At 48.1% G+C, this 27,986-nt stretch overlaps 1 protein-coding gene across 4 annotated transcripts in view; it reads left to right on the top strand.

The window, feature by feature from the left end:
• Positions 1-27,986, top strand: part of ctnna2 (catenin (cadherin-associated protein), alpha 2) — a 1,881,920-nt gene that overhangs the window by 1,603,353 nt on the left and 250,581 nt on the right. For all 4 annotated transcript variants that reach the window (XM_070866818.1, XM_070866819.1, XM_070866821.1 and 1 more), the window contains one exon: positions 21,342-21,493. In XM_070866818.1, coding sequence (XP_070722919.1) covers positions 21,342-21,493 — 152 coding nt within the window. The remainder of the gene's footprint in view (positions 1-21,341; positions 21,494-27,986) is intronic.

The following is a 27,986-nucleotide window of genomic DNA, read 5'->3' as shown; positions in this document are numbered from 1 at the left end:
ATGCTAGGACCCCAGCTATTTACAATATACATTAATGATTTAGATGAAGGAATTGAATGTAATATCTCCAAGTTTCCAGATGACACTAAGCTGGGTGGCAGTGTGAGCTGTGAGGATGATGCTAAGTGACTGCAGGGTGACTTGGACAAGTTAGGTGAGTGGGCAAATACATGGCAGATGCAGTATAATGTAGATAAATGTGAGGTTATCCACTTTGGTGGCAAAAACAGGAAGGCAGAATAGTATCTGAATGGTGACAGATTAGGAAAAGGGGAGGTGCAACGAGACCTGGGTGTCATGGTACATCAGTCATTGAAAGTCGTCATGCAGGTACAGCAGGTGGTGAAGAAGGCAAATAGCATGTTGGCCTTCATAGCAACAGGATTTGAGTATCGGAGCAGGGAGGTCTTACTGCAGTTGTACAGGGCCTTGATGAGGCCACACCTTGAATATTGTGTACAGTTTTGGTCTCCTAATCTGAGGAAGGACATTCTTGCTATTGAGGGAGTGCAGTGAAGGTTCACCAGACTGATTCCCGGAATAGCAGGACTGACATATGAAGAAAGACTGGATTGACTAGGCTTGTATTCACTAGAATTTAGAAGAATGCGAGGGGATCTCATAGAAACATATAAAATTCTGACGGGATTGGACAGGTTAGATGCAGGAAGAATATTCCTGATGTTGGGGAAGTCCAGAACCAGGGGTCATAGTCAAAGGATAAGGGGTAAGCCATTTAGGACTGAGATGAAGAGAAACTTCTTCACTCAGAGAATTGTGAACCTGTGAAATTCTCTACCACAGAAAGTTGTTGAGGCCAGTTCGTTATTTATATTCAAAAGGGCCCTTACGTATAAAGGGATCAAGGGGTATGGAGAGAAAGCAGGAATGGGATACTGAAGTTGCATGATCAGCCATGATCATATTGAATGGTGGTGTAGACTCAACAGGCCGAATGGCCTACTCCTGCACCTATTTTCTATGTTTTTATGTTTCTTGAGAAAGTTTACTTTTTGTAATCTTTTTTTGAGCTTCAACTCAGTGTTTATGTGTCGTTTTCATGTTGGAGTTTCTATCTAACATGTCGGTCCTATTGCTGCTCTGAAGGCTCAGTGGTTGAATACACCATCCGGTCTAGAATTGAACCATACACACCAGGAAACAATCCCTGCTCTACACCACGTTGGCTAATCTCAACTGGGACAGCAGCAGACGACAGAGTTGGCTTTAAGTACTCTTGATCCACGGAAGAAAAGATTAGCCAGGGTTCCTGATCCTTATCACTATTCAGGAGTCAAGGACATCGGATGAGGATAGGCTCATGCTCGGCTCAGCAGTTTTACCCTCATGTTACAACAGTGACTACACTCCAAAAGTACTTAATTGGCTGTAAAACGCTTTGAGACGTCCAGTGGTCATGAAAGGCGCTATATAGATCATCATCATCATAGGCGGTCCCTCGAACGACAATGACTTGCTTCCACATGGTTTCACAGATGTTTCAATGAAAGACCCGATGTTCCAGTTCTGAACTCCAATTGAAGGGGTGAAAGATGCCTGTGCATGGGTTTTTTTAACGTGTGGTGACCGTTGCACACCTGCCACCACACGGGCTTGACAGAGCTAGGCTTTTATCCAGTGGCAAGGGTTAACCAGGACGACTGGAGACCTGCTCTGTTGCACGGAACTGGTGCACACACATATCGCAGGGCCCTCGGCTCTTCTGAGCCCCGTACCCTCATTTGCCGCATCTCCGCCACAATCCCCCGCCGCTCCTCCACCACAAACATTTGTCGCACCGCCACCACAATCTCTCACCGCTCCTATATAAATAGGCGCTATATCAATGCAAGTCTTTCTTTTTTCTTTCACGATTGAATAGTCTTCCATCATGCACTATTAAGCTCTGCCGTGAAAAATGGCCAGAATGATACCAGGGCACCAGTTCGTCCTGTGGAGCCGTACCCCTGTATGAATCAACACCTTTGAGAGATATGAACGTAAGAAGTAGAGGCAGGAGGAGGCCATACGGCCCACCGAGCCTGCTCCACCATTCAATGGTTGAACTTCATCAACTCCACTTTCCCGCCCTTTGCTCATATCCTCTGATTTCCTTAATGCCCAAAAGTTTATCGATCTCAGTCTTGAATATACTCATCAACTGAGCATTCACAGCCTTCTGAGATAGGAAATTCCAAAGATTCACAACCCTCTGAGTGAAGAAGTTTCTCCTCATCTCTGTCCTACATGTCCGACCCCTTATCCTGAGACCATGACCCCCAGTTCTAGACTCTCCAGCCGGGGGAAACATCATAGAGCCATAGCCTCGATGTGGTATGACAGGAAGAAGACTATTATATGACACTGTGTTGATGGTCTATGGCTATGATAGAGTCCGCAAACAGAAAAAGAGGGTTTTACTAAACAATAGCCTCCTGCCTCATAGATAAACTACATTTGTTCAATAGAGAATAATGCATGTCGGAGAAGGATTACACGATAGTAAATAAATCAGAAATGATAAACCTTGTGGATTTTTTACTTATATAGAGCCTAATTGCACCCCGAAGTGCTTCACAATTAATTATTTACTTTTAAAATATGGTTACTGTTATGTAGGCACGCGCATCAATAATTTCCATACAGAAAGTATTCCCTCAGTACAGTACAGAAATGTCAGCCTAGATTATACCTAGATTGCTACCAGCTGAATTAGGCTGACACACTCACTACTTCTCTGCTCAAGGTGGGGAACCTCAGCACAGACCAGGAACTGAGTACTTCCTTCCTTCCTAACCTCATCTACCTTATGATCCTCCTGATCAGCTAAAATTAGCTCCACCATCTGTAACTAATGATCTTGTATGGCCCAGTACCATGCTACATGGTACACTTACCCACTGAGCCAATGAGGCAGCTACCAAGTGTTCTAAACCCATTCTCTGTACGCTGATTGAATTACTCTCTTGAAATCACATCATTGGTTTTTTTGTGATTGCTCTGGGGAGCAATGTTAGAGTGTACAGCTATGTTTGCCTATTGTGCCATTGTTCGGTGAACTTGGCTGTGCCGAACTCGCGCCTCTCCTGGGCCCCGATCACGTCCCTCTACAATCTCTCGCCGCTCATTCGCCCCGACCTCGCCACTTCTGATGTACCTGCCCACACTCCAATCACCGACCTGGATCTTGGTGACGTCACTTTTCACTGCTGTTGCTCTCCTGCTCCAGCACGTGCTCCCTGGAGTAGTACGCCGCCACACTGCTCCTTCCGCTCCCCGGCCTGCTCCGATGGTGCTCGCAGGCCGGGGGCCACTCACACTGCTGGGCTAGGCTGACACGCTGCTCCTCCTGCCCCCCAGCCTTGTTGGGGCCCAGAAGAGGCGAGGGCCCAGGGGCAGCACGGGCCGGCCCACACTGCGATATGTGTGTGCACTAGGTCCGTGCAGCAGAGCAGGTCTCCAGTCGTCTTGGTTAATCCTTGCTACTGCACCAAGACCTAGCTCTGTCAAGCCCATGTGGTGGCTGGTGCGCAAAGGTCACCACACATTAAAAAAATCCAAGCACAGGCATCTTCCACCCTGCAAGATTTAGTTCGGACCTGGAATTTTAGGTCCATCATTGAAACACCTGTGAACTTTTTGATGTGGAAGCAAGTCATCCTCGATTCGAGGGACTGCCTATGATGATGATGATTGGTTGTGCTTCATGGATAGCTTCATGATTTAATATAATTTTGATCTTGGTGTTAATAACAAAAAGTAGATGTGACTAAACTGCTGAACAAAAGCGCTAATGGATTTATCTTCTATTAATCCTGCTAGTCTTAATTTCAAATATGAATGTGCATGGAAAGTAATGGGAAAACCAGCTTGTTGTGACCTTGCTAATGACTGTGAAGGCCTCATACAGGTCTACATTAAATAATATGTGCAGCAATGCACAAGGGAGAATAGAAAGAAATTCCCATTCAGAACAAGAGTTACAAAAGAAAGGCAAGAGCAACCTCGATGGCTGTCATTGTTGAGAGATAATCATTGAGGCATTCAGATGGTGATGTGGTCACCTCCCTCCTTTAAAGAAACCTTTCACACCCTGACCTACCTCCCAGCCAGCCTTCCTGGCACAACTTGACTCTCAATATTAGCTCTTCTTACCCAAACTAACTTCTAATGTCAGACTGCATTATTTGACTGGACCCCTGATGTGTACAACTTTATGGACACATATGAGCAGAGTTTTTAAGCCATGAATGAAATACGAGTATGAAGGAATTTACAGTTGATAAGTTGTTTTTTTCATTTAATCACAGGATGTGGGCATCGCTGGCAAGTCCGGCATTTATTGTCCATCCCTAAATGCTCTTGAAAAGGTGGTGGCGAGCCACCTTCTTGAACCGCTGCAGTCCTTGTGGTGATGGCGCTCCTACACGACTTTATCGCAGCAGTTTGGTACAACTGAGTGGCTTCTTAGGCCATTTCAGAGTCAACCACATTGCTGTGGGTCTGGAGTCACTGATATATTCAGACCAGATTTCCTTCCCTAAAGGACATTAGTGAACCGGATTTATTTAATTAACTGAATTTAAATTCCCCAGTTGGGATTGGGATTTGAACTCATGTTTCCAGATCATTAATCTGGATTACCAGTCCAGTAACATAACCACTATGCTACTGTACCCCTAAGTTAACCAGAACCTCACTCATTATATTCTATGGAAATTTTCTAAATGCTAGTGTGAATTCTTTTTATACTAATATTAGAGTACTCAGCAACTGTACATACATTCATTCAGCTGAATTTGTAAGCTGGCATGGGGAGTCGGGTTTGGTGAGGGGGCTGACATTGGCACGTGGGTTAGGTTACAGATTCCCAAAGTTGGGTCACTTCCAGTATAATTTACTCAGCAAAGCTGCATCAAAGATGTTTTTGTCAGTTTTCACAGCTGAATGCCAATATAGGTGCACGAGAAGTGTGAAATAGGCATTATTTCAGGTGAGTTGTAATTGACCGGTTTCCTGACATTAACACTGCAAATTCATCAGATGGAAACAGCAACCATTTTGAGTGACAGGTGTGAATATTTTTCATTTTAAAGGAGAAAAATTTCCTTAAGTATTCAGGTAGGCTGAGCATCACTGCAGGGTTATTGAGATATACCTCATAGTTTATTCAATGGCTGTGTTTTGACTAATATATTTTATTTTAGTTTAAAATGCCGTGAATGAATCTGTAACCCACTGCAGCTCATGGTCCAAATTACAACATTGTTACAACAAAGTATTAGGTGCTTGCAGATGCCTCGTGGATGTTATTGGTGCAGTGTTAGGGCTGGAAATTGCCCTTCGCCCCAATTGGGGGCGGTAACCTTCCGGTGCCGGGACTTCCTGCGCCCACCCCGGAAGTTCTGCCCCGATGCAGAATTGGGCCATGCGCTCCCTCAAAGGAAGCAGAGCGCTGTCGCTGGCGCTCCGTTTCAATGCAAGGGCGCTTCCGATACCCAAAAACGATGGCAGCCCGGGACCCTGGCACCCTCCTCTTTAAGGAGCGCCCTGCGAGTGGATGTCGGTCTGTTTTTGCGACCCACCTGAGCCAGCCTCGCAGCCCGCAGGGCGCTAAAGGATCGGCGCCAGTTACGTGCCTCCCTAGGGCGCTAAGCGTGGGGCGCGGTGCTGCCGGGACAGCGCCCCCCCAAACCTCTCAGGCAATTTCCCATCCCCTCCCCTTGCAGAAACGGCATTATGCCTCATTCGCGCCCCCTAGAGGCGCTAACAGGGCTATAAAAAGGGGCATTTTTGACCACTCTGTGACTGACTTGGAGTGGAATTCCTGCAGGGAGATCAAGTGCCCCTTAGTAGCAATTCTAAATCCTGGGACCATAGAGAGATTTTTAAATGGAATTATGTGCTCATCGAAGTGAGTGTTGTGGATGGAACATTCTCATTTTAGGTGGCCAGTGTTGCCATTAAGCCCTGCTAGCTCAGGTACAACACAGGTAGATGGAGGAAAAAGCTCCCTCTACTCTGCCGCTCGCAATGTGCCTCTGGCCTAGTTTCAAATAGCACACCCTACCGCATGAATGTAACATTTCTCCATTTCTCATTAGCCATCCTGCTGTCTCTTTAGCACCAATTTTGTGACAGCCCAACCTGTGTTGGATTTGAAGCAATGTTCAGTCAATACCTGACAGACTGCAGCACTCAGTACTCTCCTCCCGCCCCCTCCCAACGAAATGTTGCATTTGTCCAGTGTTATCCTTGCCTTGAGGCAACGTGTTCTCATGCATCATTGTTTCCCCCTCTTGTGTGGCGCTCCGTGCCTTGTTGTAAACTTACAAAGCTCATCACGGGCATAGTCGGTCGATGTCAATGGCAGCTACTATTTGGGGACAAACCTGGGACTAAGAGTGGTGCAAGTTAAATTTAGAATCTATGTAAAAAAAAACAATCTGTTTGTGGTGATTAAAAAGAAGAAGCCGTGGATGCTAATTGAACATGGATCTCCATTTTAATTCTTTGCACATGCTGACTCTCAGTGTTTGTCACTTTCTGTCTTGACAGTATGCAAATTTGTCCTCTGTGGGGATTTGAAATGCAGTTGGTTGTCCCGCAGAATGATGGCTTCTGGAACAGATGCATCTTTTTTAAATTGTGCAACGTGCATGACAGAGGAAGAATTTAGGAGGTGATAACAAGCCATATACCGCGGCTTTTATGTAGATTGAATTTCTTGACAAGGGGAAAGTAATCAGAGATGCCAAGAATTACAATAAAAAGTGGATTAAATTGAGTTAATGATGAGGATTTATCAAGGATAAGACAAAAATTTGTTATTTGGGTAATTGATGGGTTGAAAGTTGATTGAGGGGAAAAAAACATTATTGCAATTCATCTCAGCAGGCATTCTTAGATCAGGTACAACACATGACCGCCACACTGATACAAATGAGCTGCAGAAACTTGAACCTCAGGACGCAAAAGCGTGTTGCTGCTTACATTCTTCTTTGTCCGCTTTACATTTTAGCTGCGTTCAACTAAACCGTCACTTAGTTTCACTGGCAGCGCAACGAGGCCCTTCTCTTCAGCTTAGGTTTGCATTGCCCGAGAAAGTTTGGCGAGGGCAGGCGGTGAAATTTGCAGGACTATGGGGAAAAAGCAGAGGTGCGAAACTAATTGGATAGCTCTTTCAAAGAGCCAGCACAATGGACTGAATTACCTCCTTCCGCGTTGTATGAGTCTATGGGCTAGAATCTCCACTTTTTTTGTGACATAAGAATAAAAAAGGGAAGGTGGCTCAACCGTGGCTAACAAGGGAAATTAGGGAAAGAGTTAAATCCAAGGAAGAGGCATATAAATTGGCCAGAAAAAGTAGCAAACCTGAGAACTGGGAGAAATATAGAATTCAACAGAGGAGGACTAAGGCTTTAATTAGGAGGGGGAAAATAGAGAATGAGAATAAGCTTGCAGGGAACATAAAAACTGACTGCAAAAGCTTCTATAGATATGTGAAGAGAAAAAGATTAGTGAAGACCAATGTAGGCCCCTTGCAGTCAGAATCAGGTGAATTCATAATGGGAAACAAGGAAATGGCAGACCAATTGAACAAATACTTTGGTTCTGTCTTCACTAAGGAAGACACGAATAACCTCCCGAAAATACTAGGAGACCGAGGGTCTAGCGAGAAGGGGGAACTGAGGGAAATCCTTAGTAGTCAGGAAATGGTGTTAGGGAAATTGAAGGGACTGAAGGCCGATAAATCTCCAGGGCCTGATAGTCTGCATCCCAGAGTACTTAAGGAAGTGACCCTAGAAATAGTGGATTCATTGGTAGTCATTTTCCAACATTCTATAGACTCTGGTTCAGTTCCTATGGATTGCAGGGTAGCTAATTTAACCCCACTTTTTAAAAAAGGAGGGAGAGAGAAAACAGGGAATTATAGACCAGTTAGCCTGACCTCAGTAGTGGGAAAAATGTTGGAATCAATTATTAAAGATGTAATAGCAGCGCATTTGAAAAGCAGTGACAGGATCTGTCCAAGTCAGCATGGATTTATGAAAGGAAAATCATGCTTGATAAATCTTCTAGAGTTTTTTGAGGATGTAACTAGTAGAGTGGATAAGGGAGAAGCAGTGGATGTGGTGTATTTGGACTTTCAAAAGGCTTTTGACAGGTCCCACATAAGAGATGAGTGTGCAAAATAGTATATTGGGGGTAATGTATTGACGCGAATAGAGAACTGGTTGGCAGACAGGAAGCAAAGAGTGGGAATAAAGGGGTCCTTTTCAAAATGGCAGGCAGTGACTAGTGGGGTGCCGCAGGGTTCAGTGCTGGGACTCCAGCTATTTACAATATACATTAATGATTTGACGAAGGAAATAAATGTAATATCTCCAAGTTTGCAGATGACACTAAGCTGGGTGGCAGTGCGAGCTGCGAGGAGGATGCTAGGAGGCTGTAGGGGGACTTGGATAGGTTAGGTGAATGGGAAAATGTATGGCAGATGTAGTATAATGTGAATAAGTGTGAGGTTATCCACTTTGGTTGCAAAAACAGGAAGACAGATTATTATCTGAGTGGTGACAGATTAGTAAAAGGGGAAGTGCAACGAGACCTGGGTACATCAGTCATTGAAGGTAGACATACAGGTACAACAGGCAGTAAAGAAGGCAAATGGCATGCTAGCCTTCATATCGAATGGATTTGAGTATAGGAGCAGGGAGATCTTACTGCAGTTGTATAGGGCCTTTGGTGAGACTACACCTTGAGTATTGTGTGCAGTTTTGGTCTCCTAATCTGAGGAAGGACATGCTTGCTATTGAGGGAGTGCAGCGAAGGTTCACCAGACTGATTCCCAGGATGGCAGGATTGACATATGAAGAAAGACTGGATCAACTAGGCTTATATTCACTGGAATTTAGAAGAATGAGAGGGGTTCTCGTAGAAACATATAAAATTCTGACGGGATTGGACAGTTTAGATGCAAGAAGAATGTTCCCGATGTTGGGGAAGTCCAGAACCAGAAGTCACAGTCGAAGGATAAGGGGTAAGCCATTTACGACCGAGATGAGGAGAAACTTCTTCACCCAGAGAATTGTGAACCTGTGGAATTCTCTACCACAGAAAATTGTTGAGGCCAGTTCGTTAGATATATTCAAAAGGGAGTTAGATGTGGCCCTTATGGCTAAAGGGGTATGGAGAGAAAGCAGGAATGGGGTACTAAAGTTGCATGATCAGCCATGATCATATTGAATGGTGGTGCAGGCTCGAAGGGCCGAATGGACTACTCCTGCACCTACTTTCTATGTTTCTATGTTTCTATGTTTGCATGCTTAACGCTCACTTAACGGCCATTTTACTGCTGAAATGACGTATAAAGCCCATCTATCGCCCATTTTGGCACAAAATGGAAACCGGCGGGCATTTTTCGGAAACCTATCACCGAGCGTTACTTTCCCCATGTGCTAAATGCCGACAAAAAAATATTACCGCCCAGCCACTTTTTTGAGGCGGAATCAGCAGAATGGACAAATTCAATGCCCATAATATCGCCAGCGTTACTTTCCGCATGGATTTAACGCCGAGATTCAATATTAACGCCTGCCCACTTTGTTTTGTCGTAAAGAGCATATTTACCGAAACTAGCATCCAGGAGATCGCCCAGCATCAATTTCACCACCTTGCACATTTATCGCCTACAATATCGCTCACCTAAAAAAACGCCCACAAAAAGTGGAACTAACCGGAACTAATCACAATGTTATGGACGCCATGGTCGCGTCCTTTAAAAGGCTGCTGTGCTTCAACCTTGGCGGAGTTCGGATGTACTCTGCAGGTTGTTGGAGTTGATGTGAACATCTGTAAAAACATCTTGACCATACTGTGACCGATAGGAACTAAAGAGGTGTGTTCGTCGGGACATTCCTTGTTTGTGACCAATCGGTGGAAAACAGAGAGCTACCGCAATGGGGCTTGTTCTTTCTCACCCTCTTTTGGTGACCAAATACATGCAGCAGACTCGATATCGCCGAAGGGACGCTCCACTGCATTATGTGCCCAATGTAAGACGTGACAGACAGATGAGGAGGAACAGAAGTTACAGCCCCTGCAAGTACAAAGAGAAGCATTCTTACCTCGACTTGCCTGACACCACCTGCCTTCGGAGACTGCGCTTCCACAAAGAGGTTATCACTGAGGTATGCCAGCTGATAAGGGGAGATCTGCAGCCTGCCAGCACCATCAGTACTGCACTGTCCATCGAGGTCAAAATCACCGCGGCACTGTCATTCTATGCTTCGGGTTCTTTTCAGGCCACAGCTGGAGACATTTACGGACTTTCTCAGCATGCCACACATCGCTGCATTAGACAGGTCACTGAAGCCCTGTACATATTCAGGAGGGACTTGCTCAACTTCCCTATGACCAGGGAGGCACAGAGTGCGAGGGCTCTAGGATTCTCCAGAATTGCAAACTTCCCCAAGTTGCAGGGAATAGACTGTATGCACATCGCGATGCGGACACCTTTTCAGGACGCTGAGATTTTCAGGAACCGCAAGGGATTCCACTCCCTGAATGTCCAACTGGCTGTCGACCACCAGCAAATGATACTGGCAATGAATGCTCAATTTCCAGGCAGCATCCATGATGCTCACATCCTGCGTGAGCACTGTATCTGACTTGTTTAACAATGCGCCACGAGGTCAATGCTGGATGCTTGGTGACAAAGGATATGGCCTCGCCACCTGGCTGATGACACCCCCCGTACGTGACACCCACACCAAAGCCGAGAGGTGATACAATGAGAGCTACAGAGCAACTCGCAATATCGTGGAGAAAACCATTAGAGTGCTGAAGCAGCATGGTAGATGTCTGGACCACTCAGGAGGCGTGCTCCAATATCACCCTGAGCAGGTAGCTCAATTCATGGTGGTGTGCTCCATGCTACACAACTTGGCTATCAGGAGGGGACAAGAATTGCCTGATGAGTCTGACAGTCCACCTCACCAGAGAGAGGAAGAGGAGGATGAGGAGGCGGACGCTAACATTTGCTGAGACAATCAGCTGACGCTGAAGCCATGCCCCCCAACCCCTTGTAGACTGCATGAAAGGGCCCATGGTGGCATGATAGCTGTATGAGCCTTATGTCAGAAGCTCATCAATGATCGCTTTACCTGAAAGAATGTTGGTGTTATTCACAAGGCTGACACACTGCTGGGTGTGCAGGTCATACATCAGTAGTGGGCATCACCTTGGTGACAGTTAAAGTTTAAGTTGATTGAAGTTAAGTGTGATTATACCTTTTGATGTTAAGAAATCACCAGCGTGTAATGGTGCAGCTATCTGAGCCATTGTGCTATAAGGTTTTGTTAAATAAAAAAACATTTCAACTGAACATTAGTCTGAAATCATCAGTATTTCTGTACAAACCAACCCTTTCTCCCTCCCGCTTCTCCTCCCCACCTCTACCCTTTCCCCTTCCCTTCCTGACTCCAAGCACCTGGCCGAGGAGGTCCTCAGGCGATGCTTCATTGCCGGGGGGGTGGCGGGGGGGGGGTTGCTGGTGACAGCCGAAACGCTGCTTGGACAGATACAGGAGAGGATGGTCCCGAGGTGGGGACGTGCTCCGAGCCAGAAGCAAGATGTTGCTGCTGGCTCTCATGTGTGGTTGGCAAAGGGGTGCAATGCAGCGCTCAGGGACCACTGGGAGCCCTCTGCCATCAGTGTTCCTAGCTACAGCTCCAGGGCCTCCTCCATCCCTTCCATGTTATATCTTATTTGTTTGACAAAAACTCGGTGCCAACAATGTTCTTGGTGCTTAGTAGGCTTTTTTCTACTGGTGAACCTTCCTCGTGTCTCCCACAACAGCCAGACAAGCACACACCATAGCTACACATGCTTCCAGTGCCTCTGAGCTCCCTCTCTCTGACTCCTCTTCTGCGCATGTCATGATGACTCTTGACCTCCTGAATTCCGAGAATCAAGCATTGCCATGCCGTTGCTAAGGACGGCCACACTTTACGGCAGAAGGTCAAAAAAATGTAACCCTGCCGGCCATTTGATATCGCTCGCAGTAACGCCCATTTTCAAAAATGTAAACTAAGTGCTTTGAGAATGGGCGAGAAACCGGTGATCTGAAAACCCTTTTTTAACGCCCATTTTTGGGTGATAAGCACAAAAATGGAGGTCCTAGCCCAAGAATCCTGAAAGAAGAACAAACTATCAGGCTTAAAAAGGATAATATGAATGATGTCATTGTACTTGAGATGGTGAATATGACCCCCAGGCATTTCAGCCATTTCAAGACCTACGTTTATCAAACATTACTTAACGATTGATCTAAATTAGCCATCTGGGAAAATTTCCCCTTCCAGATCGATACTCATGGTGCAGTATGTCATTTTAAGTGCCTCCTCAAGAGACTTGGAATACCAGAGGCCTAGTTCTGAGCAACACCTTTTTAATGTGTCAGCATATCTCATGGGTAGTCTGGGATCTGGAGCATAGTTGTTGGCCTAGAAATACGTCTAGGGCGATGGTGCTAAACGGGTGGTATTGGTTCGGCCGCATGTTATACGCAGCGTCTGATGTTCAGTTCCATTGCAGTCGATTTGCTGACCTACATGGGCTCTCGGACTGGCAACGTCTCAATTTTAAAATTCTCATCCTTGTTTTCAAATCCCCCAATGGCCACGCCCCTCTCTATCTCTGTAACCTCTTCCAGCTCTACAACCCTCCGAAATCTCGGCACTCCTCCAATTCTAGCCTCTTGTGCCTCCCCGATTACCATCGCTCCACCATTGGCAGCCGTGCCTTCAGCTGCCAAGGCCCTAAAGTTGGAATTCCCTCTCTAAACCTCTCCACCACCTCCTTCTTTAAGATTCTCCTTAAAATCTACCTCTTTGACCAAGCTTTTGGTCATCTGTCCGAATATCTCCGTTATGTGGCTATATGGAATGCAAGATGTTGTTATTTAGAAGCATTTCTATGCATAAGCCAGGGGTGATGAAACAGTGATACAAAGTGTGATAAAATATTGACATAGAAAGTAAGTGTGTCAAAACGGAAATACATTCTGGACACAAAATCACTTTTATATTGATTAGTCGATCTGCTGTATTCATGATAACTCAGATAATACACTGTTTTATAAAGAGAGGGGTGTTATAGCTTATAATTCACAAGGAGCATTAACCATCAGATCTTTGCACAGCACCCATTGTCCTCTAAATCAAAGAACAATGTGAATTCAGACCATTCATAACATTACAACAGTGACTGTTTTAAAAAAGGAGGGCGAGAGAAAACAGAGAATTATAGACCGGTCAACCTGACATTGGTAGTGGGTAAAATGATGGAATCAATTATTAAGGATGTCATAGCAGCACATTTGGAAAGAGGTGACATGATAGGTCCAAGTCAGCATGGATTTGTGAAAGGGAAATCATGCTTGACAAATCTTCTGGAATTTTTTGAGGATGTTTCCAGTCGAGTGGACAAGGGAGAACCAGTTGATGTGGTGTATTTGGACTTTCACAAGGCTTTCGACAAGGTCCCACACAAGAGATTAATGTGCAAAGTTAAAGCACATGGGATTGGGGGTGGTGTGCTGATGTGGATTGAGAACAGGTTGGCAGACAGGAAGCAAAGAGTAGGAGTAAATGGATACTTTTCAGAATGGCAGGCAGTGACTAGTGGGGTACCGCAAGGTTCTGTGCTGGGGCCCCAGCTGTTTACATTATGCATTAATGATTTAGACGAGGGGATTAAATTTAGTTATCTCCAAATTTGCGGATGAAATTAAGTTGGGTGGCAGTGTGAGCTGCGAGGAGAATGCTATGAGGCTGCAGAGTGACTTAGATAGGTTAGGTGAGTGGGCAAATGCATGGCAGATGAAGTTTAATGTGGATAAATGTGAGGTTATCCACTTTGGTGGTAAAAACAGAGAGACAGACTATTATCTGAATGGTGACAGATTAGGAAAAGGGGAAGTGCAACGAGACCTGGGTGTCATGGTACATCAGTCATTGAAGGTTGGCATGCAGGTACAGCAGGCAGTTAAGAAAGCAAATGGCATGTTGGCCTTCATAGCGAGGGGATTTGAGTACAGGGGCAGGGAGGTTGTACAAGGCCTTGGTGAGGCCACACCTGGAGTATTGTGTACAGTTTTGGTCTCCTAACTTGAGGAAGAACATTCTTGCTATTGAGGGAGTGCAGCGAAGGTTCACCAGATTGATTCCCGGGATGGCGGGACTGACATATCAAGAAAGACTGGATCAACTAGGCTTATATTCACTGGAGTTCAGAAGAATGAGAGGGGATCTCATAGAAGCGTTTAAAATTCTGACGGGTTTAGACAAGTTAGATGCAGGAAGAATGTTCCCAATATTGGGGAAGTCCAGAACCAGGGGTCACAGTCTAAGGATAAGGGGTAAGCCATTTAGGACCGAGATGAGGAGAAACTTCTTCACCCAGAGAGTGGTGAACCTGTGGAATTCTCTACCAATTCACTAAGTATATTCAAAAAGGAGTTCGATATAGTCCTTACTACTAGGGGGATCAAGGGGTATGGCGAGAAAGCAGGAAGAGGGCACTGAAGTTGCATGTTCAGCCATGAACTCATTGAATGGTGGTGCAGGCTAGAAGGGCCGAATGGCCTACTCCTGCACCTATTTTCTATGTTCCTATGACTACACTCCAAAAGTAGTTCATTGACTGTAAAGCGCTTTGAGACGACCGTTGGTCGTGAAAAGTGCTATAAAAATGTTTCTTTCATTTAAGATATATAAACTCCTTCATGCAGTGCATTCTGTTTGCAATCCTGCAGGTACGATGTAATTTGTATTATCCTGCCACTTAAAATTGTATTCCAATCTGTGCTCAATCCTGCTTAGCACTTCTGTGCATGACTATAGCGTTTATATCATGTACTCTGACTTTCAAAATGGATGGTTCTTATATTTCCTTCCTCTCCATATTATGATGAGGTAGAATTCCATGCCTTTCCTTTGTGTTCCTTTTCAATTTGTTAAGGTTTCCAACCCCCACCCCTCCTTGTTCTTTGCAGGAGCTAACCTCAAGATGACCCTGGTCTATGATGTATTGATATGCTGATAAGTCCAGTAAATTATATCAATCAGGACTTCCACATCCTGGTCAATGAAACAGGCTTTCAGAAGGTTGTGGGTTCAAGTCCCTCTTTAAGGACTTGAGCACAAAAATCTAGGCTGACACTTCATCATCATCATCACAGACAGTCCCTCGGAATCGACTTGCTTCCACTCTTAAAATAAGTCCTTATGTGGCTCTTAAAATGAGTCCAATACGAGAACCACAGTCCCTGTCATAGGTGGGACAGATAGTCGTTGAGGGAAAGGGTGGGTGGGACAGGTTTGCCGCACGCTCTTTCCGCTGCCTGTGCTTGATTTCTGCATGCTCTCGGCGATGAGACTCGAGGTGCCCAGCGCCCTCCCGGATGCACTTCCTTCACTTAGGGTGGTCTTTGGCCAGGGATTCCCAGGTGTCAGTGGCGATGTTGCACTTTATCGGGGATACTTTGAGGGTGCCCTTGTAACGTTTCCTCTGCGTACCTGTGGCTCGCTGGCCATGAAGGAGTTCCGAGTAGAGCGTTTGCTTTGGGAGTCTCGTGTCTGGCATGCGGACAATGTGGCCTGCCTAGCGGAGCTGATCAAGTGTGGTCAGTGCTTAAATGCTGGGGATGTTGGCCTAGCCGAGGACGCTAAAGTTGGTGTGTCTGTCCTCCCAGAGGATTTGTAGGATCTTGCGGAGACATCGTTGGTGGTATTTCTCCAGCAACTTGAGGTGTCTATTGTTCATGGTCCATGTCTCTGAGCCATACAGGAGGGCGGGTATTACTACAGCCCTGTAGACCATGAGCTAGGTGGCAGATTTGAGGGCCTGGTCTGACACTCCAGGGAGCACTGCACTGTTGGAGGTGCTGTATTTCAGATGAGACGTTAAACCGAGGCCCCTCAAGTCTGCTCTCTCAAGTCAATGTAAACGATCCCATAGCACTATTGCAAAGAAGAGCAGGGGAGTTATCCCTGGTGATCTGGCCAATATTTATCCCTCAATCAACATAACAAAAAAACAGATTATCTGGTCATTATCACATTGCTGTTTGTGGGAGCTTGCTGTGTGCAAATTGGCTGCTGCGTTTCCTGCCATTACAACAGTGACTACACTCCAAAAGTACTTCTTTGGCTGTAAAGCACTTTGAGATGTCCGAGAAAGGCGCTATATAAATGCGTCTTTCTTTTTTTCCTTAATTTTTCATTGTGCAGTTTTTATAATTGGATGAGCAAAATACACTTTGGTTATTCTGGCTAAATTCCAGTTTAGCTGCTTGAGAAGTGTGAAAGTGATTGTTAGCATTTTCTGTTTGGCTTGTTTTCTTTCAGTCCCATGTTGAACAAAATCATTTGCCACAAAATTACCTTTTTGTTTCAGACCTGCTAAAAATGGATTAAATAAGGACACATGTGCAATTGGCCCCTTTCTGTCCTGTAAATTTCCAAGGCAAGGGAAATTAACACTGTTTTTGTTACAAAAAGAGAAAAATGTGTCCGGTAGAATCCACGGATACGTTTCCACCCCACTCCAACTCAAACTGGAAAGATGATATTACACCCCACCCCATCAGCATGTCTGCAGAGGAAAGAGTCAAGTCACTGGAAAGACCAAACTCAACTGGAGTATTGTGTCCAATTCTGGACACTGCACTTTAGGAAGGATGTGAAAGTCTAAGAGGGTGTAGAAAAGGTTTAAAAAAATGGTTTCAGGGATGAGAGACTTCAGTTACGTGGATAGACTGGAGAGGCTGAGGTTGTTCTCCTTGGAGCAGAGACGATTGAGAGGAGATTTGATAGAGCTATTCAAAATCATGAAGGATCTGGACAGAGTAGATAGAGAGAAACTGTTCCCATTGGCGGAATGGTTGAGAACCAGAGAAGACAGATTTAAGGTGATTGGCAGAAGAACCAAAGGCGACGTGAGGAAAAACCTTTTATGCAGCGAGTGGTTAGGATCTGCATATGTGTCGTTATTTAATCCATTTTTAACAGGTCTGAAACAAAAAGGTAGCAGATGATTAACACTGCCTGAGAGGGTGGTAGAGGCAGATTTAATCATGGGTTTCAAAAGGAAATTGGATAAGTACCTGAAGAAGAAAAAAATTGCAGAGCTACAGTGAAAGTCCGGGGGAGTGGGACTAGCTGAAGAGCTCTTGCAGAGAGCCGGCAGGAGCTCGATTGGCCGAATGGCCTCCTTCTGTGCTGTAACCATTCTATGATTCTCGGTGGAAAATTGGCGCAGCAGGTTTTGTGATCGCCCAAATAGAGAACGAATAGCCTCACTAGAACTTTGGGGGTCAGCCTAAAATGAAGATGCCAAGCTCCCAGCCCATATTCAGCCTGATGCTGTGACCTGGTCAAAGCAAGGGAGAGGAAACTGCACATCAGAGGCTCTTAAAGAGTCTGCTCTCAAGGCTTGATAGAAAAAAAAGCCCTTTTTTAAGATTTAGGGTATGCAAGAGATTGAAGGCGATGAGGGGGTTACCTTATGATGATAGATTTAGTAGACTGGGTCTTTACATGTTGGAGTTCAGAAGGATGAGGGGTGATCTTATAGAAACATTTAAAATAATGAAAGGGATAGACAAGATAGAGGCAGAGAGATTGTTTCCACTGGTCGGGGAGAGTAGAACTAGGGGGCACAGCCTCAAAATACGGGGGAGCCAATTTAAAACCGAGTTGAGAAGGAATTTCTTCTCCCAGAGGGTTGTGAATCTGTGGAATTCTCTGCCCAGGGAAGCAGTTGAGGCTAGCTCATTGAATGTATTCAAGTCACAGATAGATAGATTTTTAACCAATAAGGGAATTAAGGGTTATGGGGAGTGGGCGGGTAAGTGGAGCTGAGTCCACGGCCAGATCAGCCATGATCTTATTGAATGGCGGAGCAGGCTCGAGGGGCTAGATGGCCTACTCCTGTTCCTAATTCTTATGTTCTTACTATCTGTTTTTATATTTCATTATCTTGCCTCTCTATCATTTTTTTTAGTCGTTCTTTGCTGGCTTTTAAAAGTTTCCCAATCCTCTGGCCTCCCACTAGTATTGGCCACATTGTATGCTCTCCTATTCAATTTGATACCATCCCTTATTTCCTTAGTTAGCCACGGATGGTTTTCCCTTCTCTTACAATCTTTCCTTCGTGTCATCAGCGCGGCGCTGACGTGTAGCAACGTCGCTCCCCTTCAGTTAAAGGGGAGGGCCGCTGCGAACACTGCAGCCATGTTAATGGCACACACTGGGCCACCAGGGAGGGTTTCGGCTGGGCCAGCGGTCCGACACCAAGAGGGGGTTGCTAGGCTCCCTGTTGGTGGACAAGCCGAACCCGTGGCCGCCATTATTGAGCCGGCCTCGGAATCGGCTGACAATTAAAATAAAATGGCGGCCGCAGCAGTGCGCCCTCCCCTTTAAGGGCAGACATGCCGGCCAGCCACCGACAGCTTCCCGCAGGGGAAAACTGTCGGGGGAACTGACCGGCAGCCGATCTGCTCCCGCGAGGCAATTCCCCACGCGGGGTAGAAAGAGTCTTGCTGGCGGTTGGTAAGGGGTCGACGGGGTGGGAACACCGGTGGGACGGAACTGTCCACCGCCCCTCCCAAAAAATGAGGGCAATGTCGCGATTGTAAGTGACTTCGCGCCGTCCGACCGGTGTGTGCTTTCTTCACCGTCACCGCCTCGGTAACGGCTCTTTAAAAAAGGGCCAATTTCGGCCCCAATGTGTTCAATTTGTTTGAGAATATTTGGACAGAGGTCTGTCAGTCCAGAAATGGAGGTTGTCTCCATGTTCTCCAATCTAATGCTCCTACAGCCATCTATTCACGTTGAACTTCAAATTTCCAGCATTCCCAATGCAAACAATCAGATCCTTGTCAATTTGATACAAACGTTTTTGCACAAAGAGATGCTGGCATTGTTATTGTTTGTGTTCAGTAAGCTCAGTTCTCCAACAAAGAGAACAACAATGCACAAGCAGTTTTTGATATTTTTAGCATGGGCCATGATGTTAAGAAGACTACCATGTGATTTTCCTTTTTGTGTCATATTGAGGTACCCCTCTGAATAAGGCAACAGTGTGATTTTGTTTCTTTGTTGGCAGTATGGAAATCTCATCTTTTGACTTACAGTACATCTTTATCTTTGCCTTTGTCACCATCTCCTCCCGAATTGCTATTTTGTTGCCTCTACAATCATATCATCAGATTTCACACATTCGAAGAATTTCAAAAGGCTATTCCCATGAAAGGTGCTGATGCCAACATACACATTTACAAATCGCCACTCTAACAAACATTTCGGCACAGTTCACTTAAGCATCTCCAGATCTGCTTAAATGGGATGGAGTCTGGGATTAGGGACAGCTGGAAGGTTGTGTGCCGAGTATTTGAGCGGAGCAGGGAGTACTCTGAGAAGAGCAAGGACCAGAGAACTTGGAGCAATGCAGGGAGCAGAGAGCATTTGCACATGATGTGGAGTAGGAAGCACTGAGCAGATCAAGGACTAGGTACATTCTCTGAAGTTTTGGCAGATGCTTTTCAGCTGAAAATTGTGGAAAATAGTCATATGCTATTTGGTTGGGACAGTAGGTATACTTGTGGTAGTGCTGTCTCTGAGGCCCTTTACAGTGTTCTTTAGTGTGGGTATCAGGGGTGTTGTTAGAATGATTAAACAATACAATACATAACTGACTTCTTCCTGAATTGATTGAATGTTTTGTGTTTTTATTTTATTGTATACATTTGATTTTAAGGGGTGCATAGTGGAGTGTGTGTATGCCACAACAAACTTTTATTTGGTCGACAATGAATGGATATTATTATGATTACACTAGTCAGAAATGCAGAATTAGTTCTGGGATCTGATTGGTCACTGCTTACATGGTTCTCGGTTTTGATTGCTTAGAGGCACATTGGTCTCTGGATTTGCAATGTAATTGGCCAATAGACCTGCACAAAACTGCAGAACTACCTGACAGACATATGAAGGTTTAAATGATCGCATGGAAAGGTAGGACACTATCCTTTAGAGCAACATTTATCGCCAGAAATGGCCTAAGAAATAAAGTGAGCCTTTGGTAGGTGGAAGAGCTATGGTGTCACCTTACTTGATCACCAGTTGGTTACTGAACTTCAGTATGATTAAACAATTCTCTCTCTGTCCATCCCGATTCAGCATTCTCAGCAGCAGCTCATACCATGGATAGAAACCATTGAATTAGTTATGTGCTGGATCGTGTGGAAGCACAGGCTGCATTAAAACGAAAGACTTGCATGTGTGTAGTGCTTTATCAAGTCGCAGAAAAATCTCACAGCTACACGTACAATGGATTGCTTTGAACTGAAATGGGCATAGGCGGTAACCATTTGGGACTGAGCGACATTCCATCGAGATGAATCTCTAAGTCATCTTTTTTTGTTGTGATATTAAGTACGGGAGTTTGCTGGGACTCTGGGGAGCTTTCTGCTCTTCCTCCAATTTTGGTACAATAAATCGACCTGAACAGACAGGTGAAGCCTGCGCTCGATGTCTTTTCCAAAGGATTGCACTTCTGACAATGCAGTGCTCCCTCGGTGCTATATTGTAAAGTCAACCTCGATTATCTGCTCAAGTCTAGATAAATACTTGAAGGGGAAACAATGCAGGGCAATGGGGAGAGAGCAGGGGGTGTGCAACTAATTGGATAGCTCTATCAAAGAGCCGGCACAGACACGATGGGGCGAGTTGCCTCCTCCTGGCTGTGGGATTCTACGAAAGTCCTCAAGTGGGACTTGAAACCACAAATATTTGGCTCAGAGGCAAGGATGCTCCCAGCTGTAAATGTTAAATCAACATGAATAAATAAAAATATGCTGTGTGAATCCAGAACACACTGGTTTTACACAATCAATGAGCCAGCACCATACTCAAATCCTGGTTTAGTTTTGTTTAATTGATTTGATATTAAAACTTTGATGCCTTGCAACACAGAGAAATATTATTCCAGCACCTGCTTTCTTTCCCAAGCAAAGCCTTATGCAGTCTGCACCCACTATCCTACTTCTTCTCTCTCCGTCTTAAGCCGTTTATACTGAAGTGATTTTATACCTACATAACAGAGCATCTGCAGAATTAATCAGTGCCCAATCTGCAGCGCATTCTGTGACAATAAGACAAGCCTGGGTACCCTTTAAAAGAGTGCTCAGGCCTTCAGGCAGAAACAGAGACTGGAAAACAAATCTCTAATGCTTTACTTGTGTTTCCCCCCCCCCCCCCCCCGCTCCTATCCAGTTATGCCTCGTTTTGCTGAACAAGTGGAAGTTGCAATTGAAGCACTGAGTGCAAATCCCCCACAGGCTTTCGAAGAGAACGAGTTCATAGATGCTTCACGCTTAGTTTACGATGGAGTACGTGACATCAGGAAAGCAGTGCTGATGATAAGGGTATGCTTGCTAACTGTTTACTACAATTTTTAGGCTGCATGGCTCAAAGTACCTTTTTAAATCAGTACAAAAAGTTTTAAATGTAAGGCATAGTAAGTGTGCAGTGCATGGATTGATGAACTTACTGTTTCTATTTTGAGAGCATATACCATTCATTCTGACTGAAGGAGCTGCTTCCACAATGCACAGTTGCCTTTAGACTTTCAGCAAGTTTTATAAAATACCTTTATGTATTACAGCTTTAAAATGGTGGAAGTGACTCCCAGCCAAAGCAATATTTCAGAATCGCACTCCTGTGTGACTTTCCACTTCCCATCTCTTCCAGTCGGTGAGGCATCACCACCTTCACAGCGAAACCCCAGGACGCACTTGTCCATGTAACCCCTGCTTTATTTAAATGTGGTGTGGTGCACTTCCAGACAGGCAGATCTGGGCCATGCTAGAGAAATCACAGTGGCCATTTTTCAGGGTAGAGTTTTGGCAGAAGGTCTGTCCACCCCACTTTACATGACAGGCCACCTCTACACCGCCATTTTGAAAAGGAAAATCCCGGTCTCAGTGCCAGTTTTGAACTATTTGTATTTCATTTTTTGTGCTTTGTGGAGTTGGGTGATGCTGGTGAATCCACTGATGAAATGGTGCTGGTGGGCCTTCTGCTTCATAGTGAATGTTTATACCACTGACTGGATTGCTGGGCTGCTTCAGAGGGTGTTAAGAGTCAACCATGTAATGTGGGACTGCAGTCGCATTTATGCCAGACCAAGTAGGGGTGGCAGGTGCATAGGAACAGCAGTCACCATTCAGTGTCGGTTGCCATCTGTGGTTGGATGTATCACAGGCTCCAACTGCCCCGCCTTCATACACCCGCCATTAGTCACCCAACAGGTCCAACCTCGCAAATCAGTGCCTTCCCACGTCAACTAAAAAGCAATCAGGCTCAGCATCAGCTAATTAGATGATTTTTGACTGTCAATCTTGAACTGTTTTTCCTATCTCCAATATTTTTTATCACTAATGAACAAAGTTGATTAAAGAAAACCAAAAAAACCCCTCTGGGGCCGAAATTGCCCCGCGCTCCGATTGGGGGCGATAACCTTCTGGGGCCAGGACTTCCTGCGTCCGGCCCGGAAATTCCGTCCCTGCCGTGGAATTGGGCTTTGCGCCCCTGAAACGAGGCGGAGCGCTCTCTCGGGCGTTCCACCTTGTTGGAGTCGCACTCCCGGGACGTCAGCGCCACACTGAGTGCTGCACTGTGCTGAACAGACCAGCGCTACTTGGCTCCACATAGCGCTCACACGCTACAACGCCCCGCCCCTTCAGTTAAAGGGGAGGGCCGTTGTGCACTCTGCAGGCCCTTTGGTGGCCACTACTGGGCTCGACCGGGCCAGTGGGTCCAGCACCCAAAAGGGAGTGCCAGGCTGCATGATGGAGGCCTGGTCGAAGCGAGGGCCGCCATTATCGGGCCAACCGAAGAGTTGGCCAACAAAATAAAATGGCGGCCCGGGGCGCACTCGCCCTCCCCATTAAGGGGCACCCCGGCAGTGGCACGAAGCTGGCGTGAACATCCACCTGCACTGGCATCGCCACCCACAGGGCAATTTCCCCCGCAGGGCCCAAAGGGATTGGTGCGGGGCACAATGTGGTCGGTACGAATAGCAATTACATCATTGCTTGTTGCGCGCCACCTGGGGCGAGGCACTACTGCTGGTTGCCCCGGGACCAAAAGGCCATTGCGCCCCGTTAGCTCCTCCCGGAGGCACTAACGAGGCTGTAAAAAGGGCCAATTTTGGCCTGGCTTGCTAATAACAATGTCCTGGAGATTAATTTTCAATTCCTGGAGACTCCAGGGCAATACTGAAGGGTTGGCAACCCTAATTCTCAGGCTTGTTCCCCTTACTGAAGGACATTGGTGAATCTGTTGTGTCAATCTGGCCGCTTTCAATGTTATTTACTTGGTGCTAGCCCACACATAGCCAGATTCATTTTTTAATTAATTTTCACTACTTGCCATGATGGGATTTGAACTCTCAACCTGTGTGCCATAACCATTGCACTTGGAAGACAGGGTGTAAACTCTCTTGGGCCAAATTTGGTTGTCGCTCATTTCTTGGCGGCCCCTGGGCGGCACCTACCCTTGTGCCGCCCGCTGCCGCTGGGTCCCGTCGGGAGCCACTTTCGGCTCCGTTGTGTGGGCGGCAGCATCAGCGGCAGGCAGCGGCAGTCGGCAGGCGAGAGCAGGAGTGAGCGGACTGGCGTCATCACTGTGCAGCAGTTGGAGGCATCTCCACTCGTGGATCTTCGGAGGGCCTCCAATGTGCATGCGTATTTTTTATTTTTTGTAGTTTTTATCTTCCGACATGCCATCATTTCAGGGCCGTTTGAGGCTGATTGCTGTACTGCGCATGCGCATAAAGACACACCAGTTTATTCCACCTGTGAGGGGGAGAGGGGAGAGCAGCGAGTTGGCATTTGAGAGGAGAGAGGCAGCATTTGAGAGGAAAGAGGTGGAGGTTGCAGAGGACAGAGAATTGGAGGTTGGAGAGGAGGGAGTTGGAGGTTGGAGAGGAAAGAATTGGAGGTTGGAGAGGGGAGAGAGTTGGAGGTTGAAGAGGGGACAGAGTTGGAGGTTGGAGAGGAGAGAGTTGGAGGTTGGAGAGGACAGAGTTGGAGGTTGGAGAGGACAGAGTTGGAAGTTGGAGAGGGGAGAGAGTTGGAGGTTGAAGAGGGGACAGAGTCGGAGGTTGGAGAGGAGAGAGTTGGAGGTTGGAGAGGACAGAGTTGGAAGTTGGAGAGGGGAGAGAGTTGGAGGTTGGAGAGGAAAGAATTGGAGGTTGGAGAGGGGAGAGAGTTGGAGGTTGGAGAGGAGAGAATTGGAGGTTGGAGAGGACAGAGTTGGAGGTTGGAGTAGGGAGAGAGTTGGAGGTTGGAGAGGAGAGAGTTGGAGGTTGGAGAGGGGAGAGAGTCGGAGGTTGGAGAGGAAAGAATTGGAGATTGGAGAGGGGAGAGAGTTGGATGTTGGAGAGGGGACAGAGTTGGAGGTTGGAGAGGAGAGAGTTGGAGGTTGGAGAGGGGAGAGAGTTGGAGGTTGGAGAGGAGAGAGTTGGAGGTTGGAGAGGAGAGAGTTGGAGGTTGGAGAGGAGAGAGTTGGAGGTTGGAGAGGAGAGAATTGGAGGTTGGAGAGGACAGAGTTGGAGGTTGGAGAGGGGGCAGTCTGAGTTGCAGAGGGGGCAGTGTGAGAAATTGAGACCCACAACCTCTTGCATATCCAATCGTTTCATCATTGACGATGAGTGGCCAAAAATCTGCCATGAAGACTGCCAAAACCAGGCAAAGCTCCCTGGTTTAATGAAGAGGAATTGGAGGAGCTAGTAACGGAGGTGGAGCAAAGATAGGTTGCGATATGCTCCAGACCATGGCTGGGATAGCTGGCAGCATCGCCACCTTCACCCAGCAGCATGATGACAAGATGGACCGGCTCATTACTGTATTGGAGCGCACAACCGAGACCTTTGAGGCGATGAGGCAAGAGATGGCTTCTGTACACGTAGTGCAGGCCCCCGAGCCCACACCCTCAAGGCAGACAGATCCGGAGGAGCAGGAGATCCCAGCGCCTTCGGTCATGTTCCCTGCCTTCTCACCAAGACTCACATGTCTGCAGACATCCCGCTGCCCTCCTGCACAAGCTTGTTAACCAGAGGCAGTGAGGGGCTGGGGAGCGGCACGCCGTGGTGTAGGTGAGGTGAGGAACAGGAGCTTGGGCATCACTTCAAGTGGGGGAAGAGAGGTGGTGGTGCCGGGTAGAGGGGTGGGTGTTGGTAGTGTAAATGTTTATAAATGTAATAATGTTATGTAACCTTTGCTATTGTGCACTTGTAAATACACTCACATTGTTGACCCTCTATTGGTGAGTGTCTGATCTTAACGTCATGTGTGGTGCCTTGTGAGAAACACACATCTGTCCCTCAGGTCTTCTGGTTTATTAGGAATATCTTCCCATCCACATCTGACTGCACTGTACAATGGGGCCTGTCAGCAGGCCATCGAAAAATGACAAGGAAGTGTTACCAATGCAGGAAGGCTGTCATTCAATTGCTCCCACTTTACCTACTTGCAGGGCAGACCTTAAGGCTTGCACTTCAACCCTCTTTTTTCCGAGGCCAAACATGGCGGAGTGTCACCCCTGAGATGACATGGTCATCTGAGTGAAGAAGTTTCTCATCATCTCAGTCCTAAATGGCCTACCCCTTATCCTAAGACTATGTCCCCTGGTTCTGGACTTCCCCAACATCGGGAACATTCTATCCGCCTCTAACCTGTCCCATCCCGTCAGAATCTTCTTTGTTTCTATGAGATCATCTCTCATTCTTCTAAACTCCAATGTAAAAAGGCCCAGTTGATCAGTCTCTCCTCATATGTCAGTCCTGCCATACCGGGAATTTGGTGAACCTTCGCTGCACTCCCTCAATAGCAAGACCATCCTTCCTCAGATTAGGAGACCAAAACTGAACACAATATTCCAGGTGAGGCCTCCCTGCTCCTATACTCAAATCCCCTAGCTATGAAGGCCAACATACCATTTGCCTTCTTCACCGCCTGCTGTACCTGCATGCCAACTTTCAATGACTGATGAACCATGACATCCAGGTCTCGTTGCACCTCCCTTTTTCCTAATCTGCCGCCATTCAGATATTATTCTGTCTTCGCGTTTTTTCCCCCAAAGTGGATAACCTCACATTTATCCACATTATACTCCATCTGCCATGCATTTGCCCACTCACCTAACCTGTCCAAGTCACCCTGCAGCCTCCTAGCGTCCCCTCACAGCTCACACCGCCACCCAGTTTAGTGTCATCTATAAACTTGGAGATATTACACTCAATTCCTTCATCCAAATCATTGATGTATATTGTAAAGAGCTGGGGTCCCAGCCCCTAGCCCTGGCTGAATGGCCTCACTGGGGCTGCGTGAATGAGGCTCCTCCCACGGCCAGCAGGAGCTCCCTGCCCGACCAGACCGACACCCGCTCCCCCCCCCGCCGACCAGACCCGACCCCCGCATCCCCCCTCCCGCCCCGACCCAACCCGACACCCGCTCTCCCCCCTCGCCCCGACCCGAGACCCGCTCCCCACCGCCCCGACCAAGACCTGAGACCCGCTCTCCCCCCTCGCCCCGACCCGAGACCCGCTCCCCCCCGCCCCGACCGAGACCCGAGACCCGCTCTCCCCCCCCGCCCCGACCCGAATACCGCTCCCCGCCCCGACCCGAGGCCCGCTCCCCCCCCCGACCCGACACCCGCTCCCCCCCAACCCCCACCCCCGACCCGACACCCGCCCCCCCCCCCGACCCGACACCCGCTCCCCCCCCCGACCCGACACCCGCTCCCCCCCCGACCCGACACCCGCTCCCCCCCCGACCCGACACCCGCTCCCCCCCCGACCCGACACCCGCTCCCCCCACCCCCGACCCGACACCCGCTCCCCCCCCGACCCGACACCCGCTCCCCCCCCGACCCGACACCCGCTCCCCTCCCACCGACCCGACACCCGCTCCCCCCCACTGACCCGACACCCGCTCCCCCCCACTGACCCGACACCCGCTCCCCCCCGACCCGACACCCGCTCCCCCCCACCCCCGACCCGACACCCGCTCCCCCCCAGACCCGACACCCGCTCCCCCCCCCCGACCCGACACCCGCTCCCCCCCCGACCCGACACCCGCTCCCCCACCCCCCCGACCCGACACCCGCTCCCCCCCCGACCCGACACCCGCTCCCCGACCCGACACCCGCTCCCCCCCCGACCCGACACCCGCTCCCCCCCCACCGACCCGACACCCGCTCCCCCCCACTGACCCGACACCCGCTCCCCCCCGACCCGACACCCGCTCCCCCCCACCCCCGACCCGACACCCGCTCCCCCCCAGACCCGACACCCGCTCCCCCCCCCGACCCGACACCCGCTCCCCCCCCGACCCGACACCCGCTCCCCCACCCCCCCGACCCGACACCCGCTCCCCCCCCGACCCGACACCCGCTCCCCGACCCGACACCCGCTCCCCAGACCCGACACCCGCTCGTGTTCCCCGACACCCCCCCTCTCTCCCCTCCCTCTCCTCCCCCTCCCTCTCCCTCCCCTCCCTTCCCCCTCCCTCTCCCCTCCTCCCTCCCTCTCCCCTCCTCCCTCCTCCCTCTCCCCTCCTCCCTCCTCCCCCCTCCCTCTCCCCTCCTCCCTCCTCCCTCCTCCCCCCTCCCTCTCCCCTCCTCCCTCCTCCCATTCCCCTCCCTCCCTCCCTCTCCCTCCATCCCTCTCCCTCTCCCCTCCCTTCCTCTCCCTCCCTCTCCCCTCCCCTCCCCTCCCTCCCCTCCTCCCTCCCCTCCCTCTCCCCTCCCTCCCTCTCCCCTCCCTCTCCCCTCCCTCCCTCTCTCTCCCCTCCCTCTCCCTCTCCCCTCCCTCCCTCTCCCTCTCCCCTCCCTCCCTCCCTCCTCCCCTCTCCC

The sequence above is a fragment of the Pristiophorus japonicus genome, chromosome 2, assembly GCF_044704955.1.
Source record: "Pristiophorus japonicus isolate sPriJap1 chromosome 2, sPriJap1.hap1, whole genome shotgun sequence".
NCBI classification, from domain to species: domain Eukaryota; kingdom Metazoa; phylum Chordata; class Chondrichthyes; family Pristiophoridae; genus Pristiophorus; species Pristiophorus japonicus.
The sequence above is the reverse complement of the archived record's forward strand: the minus strand, read 5'-3'. Positions and strand labels throughout refer to the sequence as shown.